The sequence below is a fragment of the Syngnathus typhle genome, linkage group LG14, assembly GCF_033458585.1.
Source record: "Syngnathus typhle isolate RoL2023-S1 ecotype Sweden linkage group LG14, RoL_Styp_1.0, whole genome shotgun sequence".
NCBI classification, from domain to species: Eukaryota; Metazoa; Chordata; class Actinopteri; order Syngnathiformes; family Syngnathidae; genus Syngnathus; species Syngnathus typhle.
Genome location: NC_083751.1, coordinates 10229053 through 10249725, shown reverse-complemented (window position 1 = coordinate 10249725; position 20673 = coordinate 10229053). Strand labels below are relative to the sequence as shown.

The following is a 20673-nucleotide window of genomic DNA, read 5'->3' as shown; positions in this document are numbered from 1 at the left end:
TATGTGTGCTGTATGTGTAGACAACATACCGTTTTTTTCCATGTATAATGCGCCCCCATGTATAATACGCACCCTAAAAATGGCATGTCAATGCAGGAAAAAAGCCTGTACCCATGTATAATACGCACCCAAATTTTGACTCCTACTTAAGTCCGTAAACGTAAAATTGTTTCAGAAAAAAGATCATCTTTGGGAACAACTGGATGTTATTCTGCCGGTCAGTATCACTGCAGATGTAAAAAAAAAAACTCCACAGAATATGTACCATATTTATTCGAACTTACTCCAGTAGTTCAGAATATAAACATTCAAATTTATTGACATTCTCTTCTCCTTAATTCCTGTATGTACACAACACTTCACATATGTACAACGTTCGTTCACTTACAGTACTTGTGTGTATCTTCACATGTACACACAAACAGGTCTACTCTCTTTTAAACCTTAGCAGGAGGACATTTAGTTTTGGGAGTCTTGAGTAAAGAAACAAACTATGCATTATATTTGTTTAGTTACAGTTACTTCTATGGACATTCTATACGATGTCTGCTCTCTAAGAAAGTGCAAGTTTTGTCCCCGTTTGCATCTTGTTGGTCTTCCTTGAGCGCCCGCCGTGACGCTCAAACTCTCGAATTTGATGATGTTGCGTCAATGTTAGGTTACACGGCTGAACCGAAACGGTCCGTCTGAATGTTGCTGCCAATGGGAGGTCAAATTAAAGTGTGTGTTTTGGGCGGGGGCTCCAGCTTCCTTGACAATGCAGTGAGGATGAGGTTGAACTTGCCGTAGCGATCTGATTGGTTGACCGAAGCGCCGCGACTCCCCCACAGCAGCCGCAGCTGAAAGTCCGTCTTGAACACCTCCAGCAAGTCTTCGTCACAATGGAACCCTGAAAACGTACAACCACATGTCTGCTGCAAAATGCCTTCCTGATCATCAATCCAGTTGTTTTTTTTTCTTTTGGTTTTACCGTGCATGATTCTCTGTGCGTTCTCAGTGTAGATGTGCGCATTGTGTGCGACGTTGCGCGCAACCTCGAGGTGACGTAGCATGATGTCACAGCCCTGGTCACTGGTCTCCCAGAGCTCCGCCCCTTCCGGCGAGACCGATGGCCGCTCCATCAAAGAGAGAAGAGGCAACAGGAGGGGGACGCACGCCACAGCAGGACAGGAAGCTGACGCAAGGTGAAAATAAGATTCCAACATTTGACAACATTGACCTATCAACCTGCCATTGAATGAAACAAAGTTTTCTTCAACTTACCGGTTCCCTCATAGAGATTTTTGTAGAAAGGTCTGAGAGTTTTCTCATAGCTGATGGCAGTCTGCGTGTAATTCCTTCTCAGAGCCGTCCATGTTTCTTCCAAACGACTGATCTGCAAAACACAATCCGGCTTGTATATCAGCAACTTAAGTTGTGATCAATGTCAATGCACCGCATGCTGCTGTGTGCTACCTGCGGCAGCTCCAGAGCCTTCATGAGGGCGGTGAACGCAAATAAGTCGCCCACAGTGTCCTTCAGCTCCAACGCGACCAGGACGATGCGGTTCAAAGCGCACGCTCGCTCCTCCAGGCTGCCCGTACACCCGAGAATATCCACGGCCACGCCTATTGCCATGGTGTGGTGTCTAGAAGGGATGGGATGTTGATGAGAAGGCTGCGTTGTCATGCCACCGTAAGCATTTTATTTTGAAAAGGATTGAAAATAATCGTCGGTTGTGTCGACCAATTGTTGAGATGTATACCGTTCCATCAGGTCTAGTCTCAGCTGTTGACCATGTGGCAAGGTGATCAGTTCCAGGCCAGATGCGACCCCCATCTGACTTCTCTGCTCAGACGACACATAAAGTATCCTTGCCACCTGAAGCACAAAATTTAGATGAAAGGAAAGTCCGTTTTTTTATTTGGTGGTTTGGTGTCAATATCATCGCACACGATATCGTGTGTCTTGAAAGTGTCAAAATGGTTGGCAGTAACTTTAAGGATAACTCAACAGTTCTTGGAAGACGGACGGTTTGAAGATCAGGCTTGATGTTAGGAGATGGGAACGTACCTGGCAGTCGGCCATGAGCAGGTGTTTGGCTATGCTGTGGTGGTCGTGGCTCAACAGCAGCTCTTTGGCTCTCTTCAAGACAGACATCTCCAGCGGTTTATTTTCGGCCGGCAGAAGTCGAGAGGCAAACTCGGTCGGCCGGAACGCCGACTCAGTCTCCACCACCGGCCGTAGGAAGATGTTCCTCTTTTCGTCCTCCTGCTCCTCCCTCCCCGCGTCCTCCTCTTCTTCCTCGCTGGTGTTTTCCAAAGCCTCAATGGCATGATGATAGGAGCTTCGGTCCAGCCCTCTCTGCGCTCCAGTCGCATCGGGCGCCTCACCCTCTTGCCTCAATCTGTCAACATAGCTGCACGGCAGCCGCTCAAGTTCGTGGGCGTCTGGAATGGAGTTAGGAGAGTTTGGTTCATCCCATTCCAGCGGGCTGCGGGACCTGAGGTCTGCGGGAGTCAGCGCCAGGCATTCACTTCGGCCCGTTATTGCCTCAGAGCTGGTGTAGTGAATCTGCGGTAGTGCACAGCTGGAGGAGCTTTGCAAGTCTGCGTGGACGGACTTTGCCGGCGGTGCAGGAGGACCTGAACAAGCACATCGAGAACCTTAGACAACACTCGGACTGATGAGGCCAGAGAAGCCTACGGCTATTGCTGACAAATGGTGTTTGCTTTGCATGTTTTTAACTTTCATTAGTAGCTGCAACGACCGACTGTGTTGAGTGACAATGATCAAAACATGACTGCACGCCACAACAATGACCTGCCGTCCTCCAAACAGGGGCTTCCCCACATGTGGAGTCCAAAGTGGGTAAAGACCGGCTGGGGCAGGCGTCAGAGGCCAGACGTGGAAGCTGAAGGCCGGCAAAGTGAGGCGGGCGTGCCATCGGAACCTTGCTGGGTTTGGGTGGAGGTTTGGGACACAGCTGGCTGTCAGAGCCCCGGATCGGCTGACCTGCAAGAATGCCCAAAGCTGATCAAAGCTGATACATGGTGACATCGCTCGGGTGACCTGACCAACGTGAACTGACCCGCCATTGGCTCTGCCAACCTCCGTGCGACTGACGGACTCAGCAGCGGTTCACTGCCCGTCCGGAACACGGGGGACTTGGAGTTTGGGCTGAGGAGATGGCTGTCCGAATGCTGCTGATTCTGGGCTCTGGATCCTGGATGCCACAGATAAGAAGCTATTTGCCAGCCATTCTTTCAGGGTGCTCGATGATCAAATGTTATCTTTACGAACCAAGTGGTAGAAAGCTCTCTGATTGGTGCGCTTTAAGCGGCCGCCGCTTCTCCGGGAGTTGATTGAGACTCGCCGGTTGGCTGCCGCAACGATCCTTCAGCCTTGAGCAGATTAGAATGTCAACTCAAGTGGCAAATGGAGGCTGAAGCGACGATGGGCACACAGCGAATGCATTCCCAACCAACCTGAGAGGGCTTCCTCTCGCCACATTGTTGTGGTGGTAGTGGCTGCCATCGTGTCCGCCGTGCGTGTTGTCTTGGACGTGTCCATTGGCGATGTTGAGGCTGAGGCGCTTCTGACGCCGCCGCTCCTGTTCCATCAGCCCCGCCTCTCGATGGGAACCGGATAATCCGTACTTTTGTTCCAAGCAGCGCAACGGCAGCGTGCGGTTGATGGGCTGGAAGATAATTGCGCCGACGACCTGCAACAAATGACATGACAATGAAATGGTATTTTCCACTTTTTGTTCTTAATTTCTCGGCAGATGCGAGGCTGCTTGGAAACTCACCTGAGAGACGGGTTTGCGGTTGCCGACGTAATATCTGACGAGAGCGGGAACACTGTCAAAACCTTCTCGGTCCACACGGTACTCAACTCTGGAATAGGCTTCGTTCAGCATCACAACCTGGGGTGACAAAAGGTGAAAAATGAAGAGCAGCAACACAGTTTGTGGCAGTTTAAAAAAAACAAACATTGGAGACAATCTGGTTTACCTTTTTGTTGATTTTAAAATGCTGGGCTGTATTTCGCCATTGACACGTTAGAACATAACTTCCGGGACTTGACAGCGAATCGCGAATCAGGAAGTCGCCATCTCGTTGCACAAAGTTCTCGGCAACCTAGGGCAGAACAAAGCGTTACTGCATCCCAGCAGATGGTCAGTGCACACTAATGACTGAGCTACGCAAAATAAATGGCAGCAATAAGAGTCAGTAGATGCAATTGTGATGTAGTTCAGCAAGTCAGTGGCTGGACTCCTTTAGAGCGGGACGAAAAAGAAATTCTGATGGGATACCTGCCGGGGTATGGCTCCATGGTACCAGGCGTGGCTTCTGGGCTCATCGCAGTTCATCTTCAGTTCTTCCTCCAATTCTCTGTGAAGCTTCTCTGATGGACCGTCCAGGATAAACTGGTCGTGGGAAAACTGCAATACCAATACACACCAATAAATTGTGGTTCACGGGCAGGCTTCCAACAATATAAATATCTCATAGAAATTGTGGTGCAATCATTATAATATGCAAGGATTAAATATGCAGATACGGCGGTGCCTTGCGATGCTATCTTTAATTTCTTCCTAGACCATGTTCAGGACACGTAACAACCCTCTTCCGTGGTGGGAAATGCCATTTTTTTAAACTAGAAAACTGTTATATTTTACAAGTTAGATCATGATGAAAAAACATACAGGAATTGCGTATTAAACCAAACAAATTATATAATAATCAATTAGATTATACTTGATAAAAAAAAATCTATACAGGAATTGGGTAATAAATCAGAAGAAAAATAATTAATTGTGCGCTGGTCGTTGTGTTGTGCGCCTTGTGGCCACTTGGAGGCAGTAGAAAACAAACGGACGGCTTTATATGGACTCTTCTACGGCACAGTGCGGCAGGATCTGCCAGATTTCGAAAAGGATTAACAAATATCTCTGTGAGTGTTGTCATGGACGTGTTTGTGTTGCTTTAAGGGTAAAAACGCCGCCACTTGCGAGAACAACGCCAGTCCGCTTGTTTGCAATTGTCTTTTTAACATTTAGCAAGCCCATCGACTGCTTGTCCTTGGAAAAGCTTGCAAGTCGAGTCACTCGTATCTCAACGCACCACTTTTGAAAATCGCCACAAATCAAATGAGAAGAGCCTTACAGTTGCGCTAATATGCCAGGTGAGTAAACTGAACAAGTTATGTTATTTTATGGTTATTTATTCTCATTTCTAGGTTGACAACTGGTAACTTATTAACCAAGTGCCAATTAAAATGCATTTTTTCCAAGATTCTAAAACATATCACGCTCAGTGCATACACTTACATGGTAGCTATTTGGTCTCTGCATGGTTCCGACCTTTTCACTTTCGGAAACGAACTCTTCATAGCCAATATGCAAACTCTGATTCTTCAGCCGCGTGTGTGGTCCTTTGCTCTTTTTCTGTCATCCAGAACATTGGCGCGCACGCAAACGGACACAAACCCACACATCCTTTTGCTGTGCTTTTCTCTACTCCCTGGTTTTCCACTGACTGCTTCCCAATGTCAGGGTGACACCGCTCTCACTGTCAAAGACGACCCGGCCGGACCTGTCCTCCTACACACCCTCACCTGACGCACGCACACACCATATGCACCTGCACACCTGCACATGCAAAACCGAAACATAAACTCTTTGATTCTTCACAGCTTCGCTTGCAGTTCTGCCCTCTGTGATGAGGTTGTTTGTATTTTATTGGTAAAACCGAGCTTTGAATCAGTGTGATATGGTCGACGGTGAGCATCTATAGTTTCGAAACAACACACAAATCCACGATAGAGTTTCATAATTGAATTGAATTCTGCCATGGGAGATTCCCACACATAGAAAATGAGTGCAACCTAAATACAAAAAGGGCAGGCAGAACATAAAAGTAAAAAGCAAAATAATCTTGCATAGGTGCCATAAAATATTTTTTATGGTAGGCCACTCCCAAGTGCTAACAAATCAAAATGTCCGCTGTAATATTGCAAATATTCATTTAGCTGTTGCTGCTATTTCAAGCCGGCGATACGTTGGCCGCAACTCCGCACCTCCATTTGGCCCTCTCGCTTTCCACGCTAATATGATTATCTTCCGCTCCAAATGGAATCATGCCCACCACTATCATTGCAAGCAGGTAGAGCAGATGTTAAAAGCCCTTCATAAGTGCCCGTGCGCTTACACACACTTCCCGTGTCTTTTTTCCCCCGCCACTAACACGGAGAGACACACATTAAAGCGGGTCAAAACAAAGTCAAACACTGCCGCATCACTCCATAAAATAAAAGTCGCAAATTGTCCCGCCGCGACCCTGGCGTCTTTTTGTCGTCCGAGCCTTGCCGAAGGGAAAAACTGTTTGAAGCGACGCTGGTCCTGGAACCTTTCTGACAAAGCCAAACCTTTTGTCTTTGTGTCTTTTCCTGCTCTCCATTCCTTTTACCAGTGAGGATCTCTCCTGGTCCACCAACACCGCATCACTGGCAAAGAAAGCCCAGCGCCGCCTGTACTTCCTGCGGAAACTCAGGCGAGCGAGCGCTCCTCCGGCCGTCATGACTGCATTTTACCGCGGCACCATTGAGAGCGTCCTCTCCAGCTGTATTGCTGTGTGGGGTGGCGGCTGCACTGACTACAGCTTGAAGGCCCTGCAGCGCATAGTGAACACAGCTGGTAAGATTGCTGGTGCTTCGCTCCCCTCCTTGAAGGACATTTACACCTCCCATCTCACCCGCAAGGCGACCACGATTGTGAGTGATGTGAGTCACCCCGCTCACTCTTTGTTCGAGCTTCTGCCCTCTGGGAAGAGGTACAGAAGCCTGCGCTCCCGCACGACCAGACTCTCAAACAGCTTCGTACACCAGGCTGTTAGGATCCTGAACTCGCTCCCCCGTTCTGCGTAGCGTCTTGTACTTTTACTGTCTGAACTGTCTGTATGCACACTGGCTCTTATTTGTTGTGTTATCTGTTTATTTATTATTTATTATTACTCTTATTATTTATTGTTTGTGCCTTTTTGTTTATGATGTTTTTTACTTTTGCGCTATGCTTGCTGGCTCCGTTTTGCTCCTCTTATTTATTGTGTTATCTGTTTATTTATTATTTATTCATCACTCTTACTATTGATTGTTTGAATTTTTTGCCTTCTTGTTTTTATATTGTGTCGCGTACTTGTATGTCTATCGTGTTATGTGTCTCGTCACCGTGGGATAGAGAAAAACGTCATTTCGGTCTCTTTGTGTGTTGTCGTGGAGAGATTGACAATAAAGCTGACTTTGACTTTGACTTTGACTTTGACAAAGCATTTTTAAAATAAACGTTTTTTTTTTTTTTTTTTTTTTTTACTTAATGCGTCTCGCCATCGCTCTAAAGCATAAGTGTCAAACTCAAGGCCCGGGGGCCAGATACGGCCCGTCACGTCATTTTGTGTGGCCCGCAAAGACAAATTGTGGATCAACTACATGTGTCAATACTAAGATTGCAAATTGTCTTCACTTTTAAAAACCACAGATATTGCTAGTAATTTCTATTACCATACATCTTTTTAAAATATTTGAACACTTTTACTAGTTTCTGATTTCAGTGAGTTATTAATCAGTTTGTTGCGTATCTTATAATGTATATAATATAAAGTATTGACAGTCATAATGGCCCTCAGAAGGAAACTATGAGTACAATGCGGCCCATGACAAAAATGAGTTTGACATCGCTGCTCTAAAGTCATTAGAACAGAGCCTCTTGCCTTGAATGCATATGACAGCACACTTTGGATCCCATTTGTTTCAGAGATTACAAAACTCAATGAAAACTAAAGAGACTTTTACAAAATCCAACAAGACCTTCGACTTAGGACAATGGACACATTACTTTTTGTAAAACACAAGATCTGTAGTTCAGTCAAGCAGAGAAAAGGCAGAAAGGATTCTAGTCTTTGGCACTGAGTGACCTTTGTTTACCACAGATACAGCCCAAACCACATGAAATGATGAAAAACATATTTTTGCTCTTTAAGCTCAATAGCAGCCGATAAGCATTTTCCTTCTTTGCACATTATCATCCTCACACCGTCATTCTTAAAACAACAAGTCCTCGCTTGACTGTGTCTGTGCCATTTCCTCCTTGCCCCCGTGTATCCATTTGTTCCCGTTTTTTTTGCAGGGCTCCAAAAGCTTCCGGCCTGTCCTGCAGAAACTCCCCCCCCCCCCCCAGTTTTCTCCCCAACTGTCACAAGAAGCTGAGGTGAGTTGCAATAAGTGCATCCAAATGGCAATGGCATGAAACTTATTCGATTTGCGAGCTTGGGAAACATTTGATGAGAAATCTTGCTATCTTGAAAATGCCCCACCTTTCCTGTTTACTCACAAATTAGTGGATGCTTCTTTTTTTTGCCATCTGATTGGCTCCCAAGACAGCCACAGTTGATAGCTTTCCGTTTCAAGAAAAGGCAATTGAGATTTGTTGAGTCCACAGAGCCGTAGTAATTCTCTGCCCTGGGAGTTTGAGACTTTTATATTTAAGGCCATAAAGAGGATTTTTTTTTCTTTCCAGAGAGAGCAAATACCTCTTAGTGAAAGCGTCAAGTGGGTCCACAATGTAGGACGATACGCAAAAGCTCAGTATTTATTCCCGAAATGCTAAATGGGTCACACTGTGAGTTGAGATCCACACAGATGAACAATACAAAGCCTTTGAGGATAAATGGCCAGCGCCCAGCCAAAACAGATGGCGCCTCCGTGAAGATGGAGGAAGAGCGCTGGCACAAATGTTGTCTTAGAAAATAAAGAAAGTAGTCGCAACAGACAGAGACCATCCAAGACATGGACACGTAACGCTGCCACTGCCAAGTCAATGACAGCAACATTTGCCGCTTCTTCGCTCGTCCAAAAAGGTCGTCGCATCCACCGGGTGAAGGAATGTGACATTTCCAGCCCCTTTGGTTTAAACATTAACTCTGAAGACCTTCACTTTAAATACCAACTCCCTGCTGGACCAATTACACGGTCGTTGGCGTAGCCTCGCTTAGCATTTAGCGAGTGGCAATGAGCGACAGTCCGTGATTTAGCGGTCCGTCCCGACGCTGGACGTCTTCAAGCATCCAACAACCTTTTTCAGGTCACGCCGCCGCAATTCAATAGGGTTCGAGTTTGGGCTTTGACTAGCCGACTCCAAAATCAAGAGCTAGAGGCCATAAAGTTTTGGCCAAACAGTCCTTCGGATTCATGACCCCATCAGTTGCTTTATGTTACTGCATTTTGTTGCTTGGAATGTTCGCGGGCCCCCCACCACCCCACTTTGAATCCATTTAGAAAAGAACCAAACCTGAAGTAGACTCGACTTTGCTGCCACTACGAGTATAGACGGAAAGCCGTGTCGAAGGCCAGCATGCCGCTTTGTTGGCTCCATCAAATCAGCTTAATGGCATGGCGTCATTTGGCTGACGTCATAAAACTATGACAAGCGGGACATGAATCACACTGGCGGAGGCCATCGCCTTCATTCTGCGCCGCACACTTGCCGCCTTGTGCGCAACTTATGGACGAAGCTCACGCACAGTCGCTCATTGATGCCGCTGTCTGGTCCCGATGATAAAAGGCCAGTGTTTGAAGGCAAAGACGAGGGGAATTCAGCGCAATTTGATTTTGTCAGCAGTCACAAGTGCGCTGGCCACTTTGATTCAACAAGCAATTGGCTCAGAGCTGCTTCCTCGTTCATGTGAAATGAGATGAAGATGTTCCCGACACGCTCAAACCTGGGCAAGGACGTGCACGTTTTCTTCTCACCTTTGCGCTGATGACAGAGTTATTGTGGTAGAAGCAGCAAAGAGCTGCCGTCAGGCTCTTCAGATTACATCGCTCTGACATTTTGAGGGGCTTTTTTTCTCCTGTGTCGGGAAATAAGCCAGCGATGCTCCTCAGCCGGAAACGGTCGCCTTGACGACACAAACTATTCCAACTTCCATGGGATGAAGTGAAGGTCCAGTAAAGCTCTTAGCTGTTTAATTTTGTCCGCTAGATTCGGCAGTCACAATTGGCTTGACTGTCATCAAGCACCCTGAGGACAAGTCCGTTTGTCACCGGGTCCGCTGTCTCGCTCCTCCACAGTCCCCTGCGGAGTGAGTTGTCCACCACTCTCCCCTCTTGCCTCCTCGCTGATCATTTTCTGTTACTACCCCCCCCTTTTTTCCAAATATGGCTTTGAGAAAGACACATGGTTTGTTATGAACCAATCACTTCTCCAACTGTTGGGAGTGGCCCAAAGGCAAACGCCCCCTCCCTCGCACGGATGATGCCGGATGGAGAAATCAATGGAGAAATTATTCTCTGGCCTCTTGTGCATAGCGCTGCTGATGACGTATTTGATGTCCGCTCTCTTTAACTCTGTGAGCGATCAGACCAGGTTTCTGGTCTGGGATTCTTTTGATAAGGAAGAACTTGCTTGGGCCACACAGAGGCCGCCTCAAGCTCATCAAAGGCCATCGAGATAACTTGAACAATGCGAGCCAGGCAGGCCCTCGCTTATCTTAATAGCGCGGCCGTGTAAACTGAAGAAAACACGCTCGGAGTGAGACCCCGGCACTTAAAAGACATTTCTGCCACAAGGAGCAAAGACGGTAATTACAGTGCGGGCTCCCGGAGGATCCGCGGAGGAAACACGCGTCCAATGTTCCCCGGAGCAACACGTACGGCATCACCGACCGCAGCGGCCCCAAATCACCAGCTAGCATATACGGCCACCTTAAAATACGCACGTCCGTCATCTCAGGAATGCGCTAAGAAACAACAAGGCACAGCAAACTTTTAACCTCTTCAACTCGTCTGTTGTTTTTCAAGTAAGGGCTCCAACAAGGCAAAAGAAAGCACACAACATCAACTTTGGAAACCATAAAAATCGCAGAAGATTGTACTTTTTCAAAATAGAACACTGTCATTATACTGTAAAATGTGACGAGTAATGCAGTCTGAAAAGAACACATCTGTGGTCTAAAGAACCTCAAATAAGCGTGCGTTTTTTATTTGCAGATGAGAACAAAAAAACATCTGCACGTATACAGCAAAGTGGCTCAACTTGACATTTGTGAGCTTCTGTCGTAGCATCTTCTGATGATGCCAGCGCTTCATTCAAGTGCTAACATGGCAACAATCGAGTCTTCATTTTAGACGGTGGGCTGCGCGCTGTAGTTGGCATGTGACCCACTTTGCTCACCCAATTAACCTTAGGCTCCGCTCCGTTGACATGAGAACTCACATTACCTAAGAAGGATGTTAGCTAAAAAATGTGTTTCTGGATCGACAGTAGACCTGCAAATACCACTCAGATCTAAGTGGATTTTGTAAATAAGCAAATGAGAGCCCACCAGGCACTTCCGAAACAACTGTTGGCCAGCCAGTAGCGTGCGACCTGCTTACCGACAGACAAAGTCACCAATCGATCGGTTGTCATTGACGAGCGCAGCCCCAGTTGGGTCGGGTCGGCCGAGCGTAAAGCTGCCGGGTGCTCGTTAGCCGATCCGGTGTTGACCCCCTGACAGGTCACTCCGATGATCCCAAAACTCAAACTGACGGCAACAGCTCATCTTGTCATAACAAAGCTTGACCACCGGGTGGCAGGAGAGTTCACCGTCTGCACTCCTTTGTTGACGCGGTCACGAGTTAATACTTTAATTATACAAAAATAAGTCAGTAATGTTATTATTCCAAAATGCTATGAACAAAAAGGCTCCCGGAGGAACGCAAGCCAAGACCACACACAGACAGAAGGTGCTTGTTTTGAGAACTGCCGAAGCAACTCACTGCTTTTTCTTCAAAGGGAACCAAAGACGGGCGTAATTTAGGCAAGACTTGAGCCACGATTTTTTTCTCTCTCAAGTCACAGATTCGTTGTCGGCATCGCTCTCCCATATCCTCCATTGAAAGCGCCAATTAAATCCTACTTGCACATTTCTCCCTCCCATTAAAACAAGGTCGAGCACAGTTTGTTCCAGGGTCATCTTGTCACTCCCATCGTGTTTTTAAAGAGGAAATCAATTCTGCCGCAATCCCCCAGCATTACATTTGTGGAACATGAATGAGGCCACAGAAGCCACCTACTGTTAGGGGGCGGCCATTTTGCAAATTGCCCTCAATCAAGAATGACCTCACAGTCGCTCGGACGAGCGTCCTTCATCCTTCGGCACCCCCGCTACATTCGTGATGCACCTCACCCACAGCGTGCACTTTTGACCTTCTCGCCGGAAATAATATGCGAGGCCACCCACCCGTGTACCTGTTGGACTTTTCATTTTCCACACCGCAAACACACCTGGAAGACTGGCTGACAGCTACACTTTGCCACCTATTATGTAAGAGCTGCACACTGTTGACTCTTGCTCACGGTCCTCATTTGACCGACAAAACACCAGAACTGCGCGTGTGTGTGGTTGTGTGTGTGTGTGCGTGCATACAAAAGACAAAGTTTGCTTTTCACACTGAGGTGTCAGCATCCAAACATATGTGCTAAGAGATGGGAGGAAAGAGAGTTAGGTGGAGAGCAGGAGGGAGGTTGGAGTGGAAGAAATGAGAGTGAAAGAGTGAGAGGGAGACTGTCCACGTAAAGAAGAAAGTGAGGAATAAGTGAATCTTTTTGTCTCCAGTTATTATCTTGACAAAATTCTGTTGTTCTTTGTCCAGCAAAATTAACAGAAAACTGGAGAGGAATAATCAGTAAAATGAGAGACAGAAAAAAGAAAAAAAAGCTCATTATTGTTATCCTTATTATTATTATTATGTATCATTCAATTTAACTTTACTCATGAATAACATTTTTATTAGCATCAGCAGCGTCGACATTTCTTAGCTGCTTGTAGTGCAGAATATTGAACAAGATAATTGGTTAATGAGTCATCAGGAGAAATGGTTTTGTAATACACTTTAGGGCACAATAAAATTTTATTCGATTAATCGATTGAATAATTTATTCTAAAAATATTAGTTTGTGACCGCCTGACATCTGTTTGACTTTTTTAAAGATTTTAACAGATTTTTGTTTTTTTTTCAGCTTTATTTAACGTTTTGATTGCAAAGTTTTCCAGGAGGAAGGAATTTCTGTGGTTTTAAACAACTGCAACCTCAGTGACTCATGCCGCACGCAATGAGGGACCTTCTGACAGCGTGCAGAAATAAACTGTAATCTTATTTCGGGACTGTATGTTTATGTCTCTGCATTTTTATCTTTGTACCGACAGTCTAGAGAAGATAACAAATAGTATGTGGCATGACAACAGGAATGGAATACGTGTTGGCGGCAACTTTGTGCATCACAAATTGTGATAAGGAACAACCGTACAGAGTAGAACGAGCAGAACAGTGAGCGTTGTCCTCATGCTTTGTGGCGAGTGACCTTACCTTGACGTAGTCCGCGGCGGCATCACGAGCGGCTGCGGGCTCCCTGGGGAACACAGATAGAGAAAAGGCCCGGTTGAGTGAGCACATCTCGTCCTAGCCGCCAACAAGCTGTCCTTGTTCTCCAGGTTCCTTTCCGCTTCCCACGGCAAAGCGCCTGTCCCGTGCGAGCCAGCGAGCGATGATGTTCCTTCTCAAACAAGCATTCGCATCATCTTTGCTGTCGAGTAGCTTGTGGCAAAATGCGCGTCAAGAAGGCATGCGGCTCGCCAAAGTTGACTCGTGGGAGAGACAAAAGTAGATGTTCATACTTAGCGGCTTCTAATTCAAGTCTCTCTGTCCCATTCCCTGTCGCACTCACTTTCTCTCTCTCCCTCACCCTCTCCCTCTCTCTCTCTCTCTCTCTCTCCCTCCCTCCCTCGCCATCATAACACACATCCCGGCCACACGCCCACCCTTGTGAGTCCACTGACAATTTCACACACAAGCGCTCAGAAAACACAGATGCGATGCCCGCTTTTTTTTGTTTTTAAGTAGCCTCGGCCCAAGAAACACTTTGAAATGATTGTTTGGCCACATTCTGCCCTAAGCAACTCAAGTCTGAAGTGCAGACCTGCTCTAGGAGGCCCCAAAGAGGTCATTAGCGCAAATCCTGGCCTGCATCAATCAGGTTGCCGGTTAAAGTCCTTCAAGCTAGCGTTCCCATGGGAATATTAGCGAAGGCCGCTACTTAACAAGCCAAACATGTTGAGCTGTAAACCCTTCGACTTTAATATCCAGTGGGATTTCATTACGTAATAGAACAGAAGGCTGCATTCACAGCGCGTTATGGTCATTATTGGGACGCCCGCCATGCTCGCTTGTGCTCTGCACAAAACAAAAAGCACTTACAATCTTGAGACCTTTTCGAGAAGGTTCCCGAAAAGAAGATAGACTTCATGTGCATGTGCGGGAAATGGGTAATTATATAGCACTGTGGGGCTTTCTCACAATCGCTGTTCCATAACTGAGCCACAAGTGGGCTGAGTCTAAAAAGAGTTATTTTCGCATAGATGTGACGTTTGCGTGCCAGCGTGTTTGCTTTTTTGATGGCCGCCACTGTACGCAGTCATTATCGCATCCAGTTGTTGACACCCCGCATGCCGGGCCTGCCCAGAAGTATGAAAAAGAGCATTGCTTCTCATTTTCGGAGTATAATTTTAAACGACGTACTGTGTACGACGCCATTTCAAAGACTGTACGCACGCTCGAATGTTTTGACAATAAAGAGCCCGTGTCGGAAAATGATGAGCCCTGCTTTCTTGTAAATGACAAGCCGGCTAAGCATCATGTTGCGTAATGCCGCACGACCCCGACTGCGCACTCTCAATTCGGAACTCAGTGGACATCCCCGAACGTTCACCATAGTCCACCTGCCCGTCGTAAAGTTTCCCATGGCATTCACTTGCATTCCCGTTTGTCAATTAGCTCTGATCTGCAAAACTACAACACAGATTGACGTCGGTCAGGTGGAGGATAATGTCACACCGAATGCAGCCGCAGCTGAGCAAGAGCAGAAAAAGGACTAGACGCAAAGTGCGGTTGGAATGCGGAGGGCGATGCTGGCCTTCCCGTCTGCGCAAACTAACCACAGCTAACTTTGCCGTTTTTATTCTGCTTGTTTTGCTGAGCCAGCATGGGAGGCTTTCTGCTTGCTTGACCACCAGACCGACCTGCTGCTGCACAAAGCGAGAAAGAGTCCAAAGTAGGAAGGGGTGCGGCTGCTCTCAGCCCAGTCTTTTCCTGGCTTCTGTTGTACTTTTGCTTCCCCACATGACATTTAGCATCACCGCATGTGGGCCACTTGACGCCATATGGGCTCGTGTGTGTGTATGGAAAGACGAAGCCATGCAGTGGCAGCGTGCAGCCACTAGATGTCAGTGTCAAAAAAGATTTGCTAGTTAAAGGTGTCCCCGGTGCAAACATACATTTTGCACAGCTTGTTGGAGTTGAAAATAAGTTTCACGCGGAGGCAAATTTGAATGATGACACGAAAAGCATCATTTTGTTGATTCAAGGGAAAGATGCATATATCAGCCACTCCCTCCTTTGCCGTCTTCAGCCTCCTCCTTATCTTACCTCACTTGGTGGTCTGCAAAATTTCCCACTGGGAGTCAACAGAAAGGCAAACTATCCAATCAGGAGCAAACTCAGGTCAGGGGTAAAAGGTCAGCTGACGGGGTGAGCATTAGAGAGTCATGATGAATTGGCCACTGCTTGCATACCAATGACATCATACTCCCTTATCTTTTTATAGAAAGGCAATTAGTGAGAAATGCCGGTTTCAAATCAGCAAGCCAGATAGCAACAGGCAGACAACTTTTGTACAGCTTTGCGAATGTCATCGAGGCGCCCGGTCCAAGCCTAGACTTCCAATTGAATGTCTCTGTAAAGATCTGAAATTGGCATGCGCCAACAATGCTCCCGAGAAGCACCATCAAAACGAACAAATCCAACTGCCCAATTGGACGGAGGTGTGCCAAGCTTGTGGCAGCATATTTCAAAAGACTCCAAGGAGCACTGACAAAGTGTTGATTGAGAAAACATGTCAACATGTTGGTGTGATGTCTTAACCCTTCACTTATCAGTCTCGCTCGTGCCTGAAGAAGCAGACGAATGAAAACACAACTTCTTGGGTAGACTAAACCAAAGAGCTGAGAGAATAATATTGTTCCTCACCCAGCCACCTGCACTGGTCCAAGGTGACTTGGACTAATGGTCCGGCTATATGTCAGCAAGCGGCATATGAAATGGATCTAGAAAGACTGAGTATGCAGACAAAGAGTTGACAGTCATGTATGATCTAGGCCTGCCACACCCTGACCTACAAAGGTAACCCAGATGCTAGGGGCTATGATTGCGCTCCGAGCTGGCTACATCAGATACAGTCGGCTGTAATTGGAGCCGTAGAAAGATGGTGAGACGTGATGAAGGATGACAAGCCTTTTTCTCTCTCTTCCTTCTGAAGTTGATACCCCAACGGAATCTCTCCGTACTGTCCGGTCGGAGGGGAAACCACGCTCTCTGGCCGGTGGAGGTTCGAGCTTCAAGGTTGCCCTGTGCAAAAATTCCCAAACATCTGCAAATGTTCAACAACAGCAATGGTCCCACTTTCAAAAGATCCCTTTGACGGTATTTCCCAGGAAATCTCAATGTCCCATCACTCTTCTTAATAATCAACATGTAATACGTACTTGAGTCTACCACAAGCATTACCTTCTTCAAGCAAAGTGACATTTGTTTTTGCAGCTGCGCTTGATGTTGTAAGTTGGGAGCTTAAGATCAGGGGATGCTTTGAGAATAATTGTGAATGTCTGTCTATGTGAAGCCCTTTGAGACTGATTGTGATTTAGGGCTATACAAATAAACTTGACTTGACTTGACTTGTTGTGGCTCGTGAAATGGAACAAGTTCATATGGATTACTTTTGCCTACCCGTAACTGTGGAAGTCGTCGACAATATTTTGGAGCGGTTGCGAGGTCATGGACTGATGAACTTGTCCAGCTAGCAGGGGAGATGTCCGCCTAAGCACTGGCAGAGTGTGATTGGCTCTGGTGTCCCAGATGTTGGCGTCTCCTCCCTTCTTGCGTCGAGGCAGCGTTCCATGAATGGAGATAGGCTGGTACGGAGCAACGGGGAACTCTGATCCGTTACATCCTGTGACGGGACTAAAAAAGAGATGAAAAACTTTTATTTTGCTTCATCGTTCTCTGCAATATGAAGGACTAGTTTTTTGATGAGGAAGTTTGAATCATCTGGCCCACCTCGGTCTCGAGCTGAGAAGATCCATGGAGGAGGCAACGGAGGCTTGCAATTTTCTTGAGGGGCAGTTACTCCCGCGAGGAGCGCCTAGGGCGGGGGCGTGCATGTGGCCAGCGCCTCCTAACGTGTGATGTGCATGCAGCGACCTGGGCAGGCTGGCAAAACGCCCCTCGGCCATCATCCTCCGCTCTGCAAAACAACAACACCTTGAAATGGACTTAATCATCATCTTCAGCTCAACCTGTGTGACAAATATGAGCGTAAATCAACGCTCAGCAACTCGACACAAAGTAATGTAAATGCAGAGAGTGAGCAGAACAGCTCTCTGTACTCACACACCCTTTCTCATTGTCGTGGACTTAAAGAACACATTCCTCTCACAACGGTCATTCCAATCATTGCGTGACTTTGTGACGACCATTTGTTGTGTCCACAAGTCAATTCCAAAGGGAACTAAACGGATCCCAGTGTTTATTGGATGTTAATCTGTTATTTCTTCCAAATACAAAAACAAACATAAGTTTATAAGACATGTGATGTCATTGTTATGTTACATAATTACTGTTATCAGACTGATCAGTATAAGATAGAGTGCACGGCTTTAAGAATTCTAAATTCCAAATTGGATGTCTATAAATAGTCCACATGGGGTGGTGAAGTGAAAGAATGGTTTGAACAAACAGTGGAATGTTCGACATGAGGCAGATGAATTCCATCCCGTGTTATCCCACCACAGCAAGTTAATGTGCGGACTGGGCTGGCTTGCCGGCAGTCCAGACCTGCTTACAACACTTCAACAGTTGGTGTCCTCAGTTTCAAAATGCCTATTGAGCATTGTTGGGGGTTGTACTTTAATACAAGTGTGACAAGCTTGTTTATAAAATATATCGCTTGACTTTATTTATTCACAGGGGTGTGTCCGCTGAGAATAATGGCGGCGACCAAATTGTTTGGCTCTGATGGAAATCTGTTCCTGTTAAATTCCCCCGCTGCGTGACGATGACTCAACGATCTGCATGGAATCACTCATCACGCGTCATCCTGGACGCGCCAAAAGAATCATCAATCCATTCCAGAATAGATGCACTGGTAAAAGATTCCACAGGTGCCAGGTCAGCCTTTCTCGATTTACGAAATGACTCGACTGAATCCCTGTTGAATTGAAACTTCGGAATTGAAAATTAGCTATATCGTGGACCAATTCTAAAGCCCACTTGGGTTTTGAATATGTGTTCAAGTGACCTTGTGTATTCTGGCCCTTCAACCACTTGAAACAGGAAAGAGAGCAGCGGGGGGCCCTTCTATTGAGACGAGAATGCCAATGAGAATGCAAACGCAGGATTAGCATTGGGCACAGCTGACCACCGCGGGCCTTTTCAGCATGACAAGGAAAGTTTATTCACCCAAATAAACCGCCGTAAAAGCAATTCAGGTCCAGCTGAGGCGCGTCGGCTCGGCTCGGACCGGGGATTCCTGCGAGGGCCACGACGACGACAAGAGGACCTATTATAAGACCCCCGGGGGTGGTCAGCTGTGTGTTTGTGTGGCCCCGACCATCTGCTTGACACGCATCCCTTCTTTGGGGAAGAAAGGATCACTATCACTGAGTGAATTCACAGACGTTCTACTCTCTTACTTCACTCAATCTCGTTTTTAATTTGCAAGTTGAGTGGAATTGTATTTGCCCTAGTCTTGAGTTACACATTTTATTAGACGTCATGTCACTGACTTGGCTTTTTTTATCCATACGGGGAGCATCCATCTTTCCCCTAGTAGACTCACCCCGATGCGCCAGTTTTTAATCCGAGTGCACGGTCGCCGTTTATGGGCCTTCCTTCCGTAACACTTTAGAATTGTTGTCAAACGGTTAGCAGGAACTAGTGTTTTTTTATTTATTTATTTATTTATTTTTATGTCAGCAGTCGTCTTTTGAGGCATTTGTGCTTCAAGTAGGCAAAGTCAGATTTCATTTCCTGCGCAGACAAGTTGAGGATGTGAAACAGTTGGATTGCTGTTTGCAATTTGAGCAGATGAAGCAACCATTTTAAAATCTGGTGTTTTGTTTGGCCATGAGCGCCACCGTTGGAATGACGGTCACGGAGCTTGACAGGACAACACGTCCTTCTAGCGACTCTTTTTTTTTTTTTTTTAAACATCCACTTAATGACAAATAAAACTTTTGACACGTAGTGAACTCACATAAGGGGTCGTAGGTCGGAAGAAGCAAACACATCAACAGCGCACACAGCGTTGGCTGGGAAACACGTTCACATGAACAGGAAGAGGAAACGGCACTGTAAACATTTCAACAGCGGGCAGCTTACTCCCAATAAAAGACCAATATACCAATATCAATAATATTACAATAGCACAACAGCAATAACGATATAATGGCACCTCTAAGCTGTTTCGGAAGTAGAGTTTCACCCTCTCAATTTGGCTTTCATCATTTGGGACTCTACGGACCATCGCAGAAGCCTCAACAGAATCAATTCGCAGGAACCAAGTTTAGAATCGAACCACGCCTTTGTGTTAAATGGAGTCATATCTTTGACACGTAAACACTGTCAGTATCGGAAGGCAGCAGAACGCAAACAAGAACATGCTTGGGAATTTGCGGCTTCCTCTGGCGAGCCAAAAGTGTCTTCCTGCTTTGGCATCCAACATTTGCGCATTAGTTAAACCACCCCTGGCCTGAAGTGAACAATGGCAACAACTGTCACATGACTGCGGCTCAGAACCGGCCTTTGTTTGGACACAGAAAGAGGTGTCCTACTGCGCTCTTCACTATGTGGGCCCAGCAATGTGCGTGTGTGTGCGCGTGTGTGCAGCCGGCCATCCATCTCCATCAGCATCTCTCTTCAAGACACGTTCTCATAATCGACCGAGAGGTCAAAGTCAAAGTGTTCCTGAACAAAACTGTCACCACTTCACATCAAAGCTGTAATGGCTTTACAAAACGTCCGTCATATTGACATTTCAGTGAATGAGTGAGCCTTACTCCATCAAACAGTTAAGCTACAATTCACCAACCCAAAGAGAGTCTTATCAAGATCTTGCAATTATTCCTGGCTGAGGCTTCAAGCAGGAACTCGCCCAAGCGCAGCTCCACACGGCGCCTTAGGATGTCCCCCCAATTATAACACTCACAAATAGCCTGAATCATAGACTCTAAAAAAGGGAGCAGTGACAATAAAAGATGAAAATAGCCTGAAGAGCAAATGACATGAAACACGCAGTGACTCACCTGCTTCCTGTCGCTTTGCTCTGATCCGTCTTTATATTCTTCGATCACGCTTTTGCCGGCTCATGGTCTGATGAGCAGCCGGCCGGAGGACAACAACTCTCGGACAGGCAACAACAAGCCGTGGTGCACTCCAGCAAGCTCTGCCCTCCCTCCTCTTCCTCTCTTCCCCCCTCTTAGGAGTGATTTGCGAGCCCCCTCCTCCTCATCTACTGTGCAGGGGGAGTTTCCTTCTCTCTCTTTT

At 46.6% G+C, this 20673-nt stretch overlaps 1 protein-coding gene across 3 annotated transcripts; it reads right to left on the bottom strand.

The window, feature by feature from the left end:
• Nucleotides 1-255: 255 nt before the first annotated feature.
• bcar3 (BCAR3 adaptor protein, NSP family member) lies at nt 256-20669 on the bottom strand. 3 transcript variants are annotated; one of them, XM_061297944.1, is made up of 17 exons: nt 20433-20669; nt 17188-17374; nt 16858-17091; nt 13387-13429; nt 4298-4426; nt 3996-4121; nt 3791-3907; nt 3468-3703; nt 3283-3383; nt 3071-3205; nt 2803-2994; nt 2053-2624; nt 1745-1860; nt 1456-1627; nt 1264-1375; nt 971-1174; nt 256-889 (listed from the first exon to the last, which is right to left on the bottom strand). In XM_061297944.1, the coding sequence occupies exons 2-17, from the start codon at nt 17364-17366 to the stop codon at nt 711-713; spliced, it is 2847 nt and encodes a 948-aa protein (XP_061153928.1). In that variant the 5' UTR covers nt 17367-17374; nt 20433-20669; the 3' UTR covers nt 256-710. The 3 variants fall into 3 exon arrangements, with proteins under 3 accessions (XP_061153928.1, XP_061153930.1, XP_061153931.1); XM_061297946.1 differs by lacking the exons at nt 13387-13429; nt 16858-17091; nt 17188-17374; nt 20433-20669 and adding an exon at nt 9787-10161; XM_061297947.1 differs by lacking the exons at nt 13387-13429; nt 16858-17091; nt 17188-17374; nt 20433-20669 and adding an exon at nt 5315-6440.
• Between the last annotated feature and the right edge of the window lie 4 nt (nt 20670-20673).

Excerpts from the sequence above, each read along its gene's own strand:
- bcar3 (XM_061297944.1), bottom strand. The coding sequence starts at position 17,366 with ATGATGGCCGAGGGGCGTTTTGCCAGCCTGCCCAGGTCGCTGCATGCA. Across the intron at positions 3,908-3,995 it reads ATTTTAAAATCAACAAAAAG|GTTGTGATGCTGAACGAAGC; the intron begins GTAAACCAGATT and ends TTGTCACCCCAG. Across the intron at positions 1,376-1,455 it reads AGGCTCTGGAGCTGCCGCAG|ATCAGTCGTTTGGAAGAAAC; the intron begins GTAGCACACAGC and ends TGTGTTTTGCAG.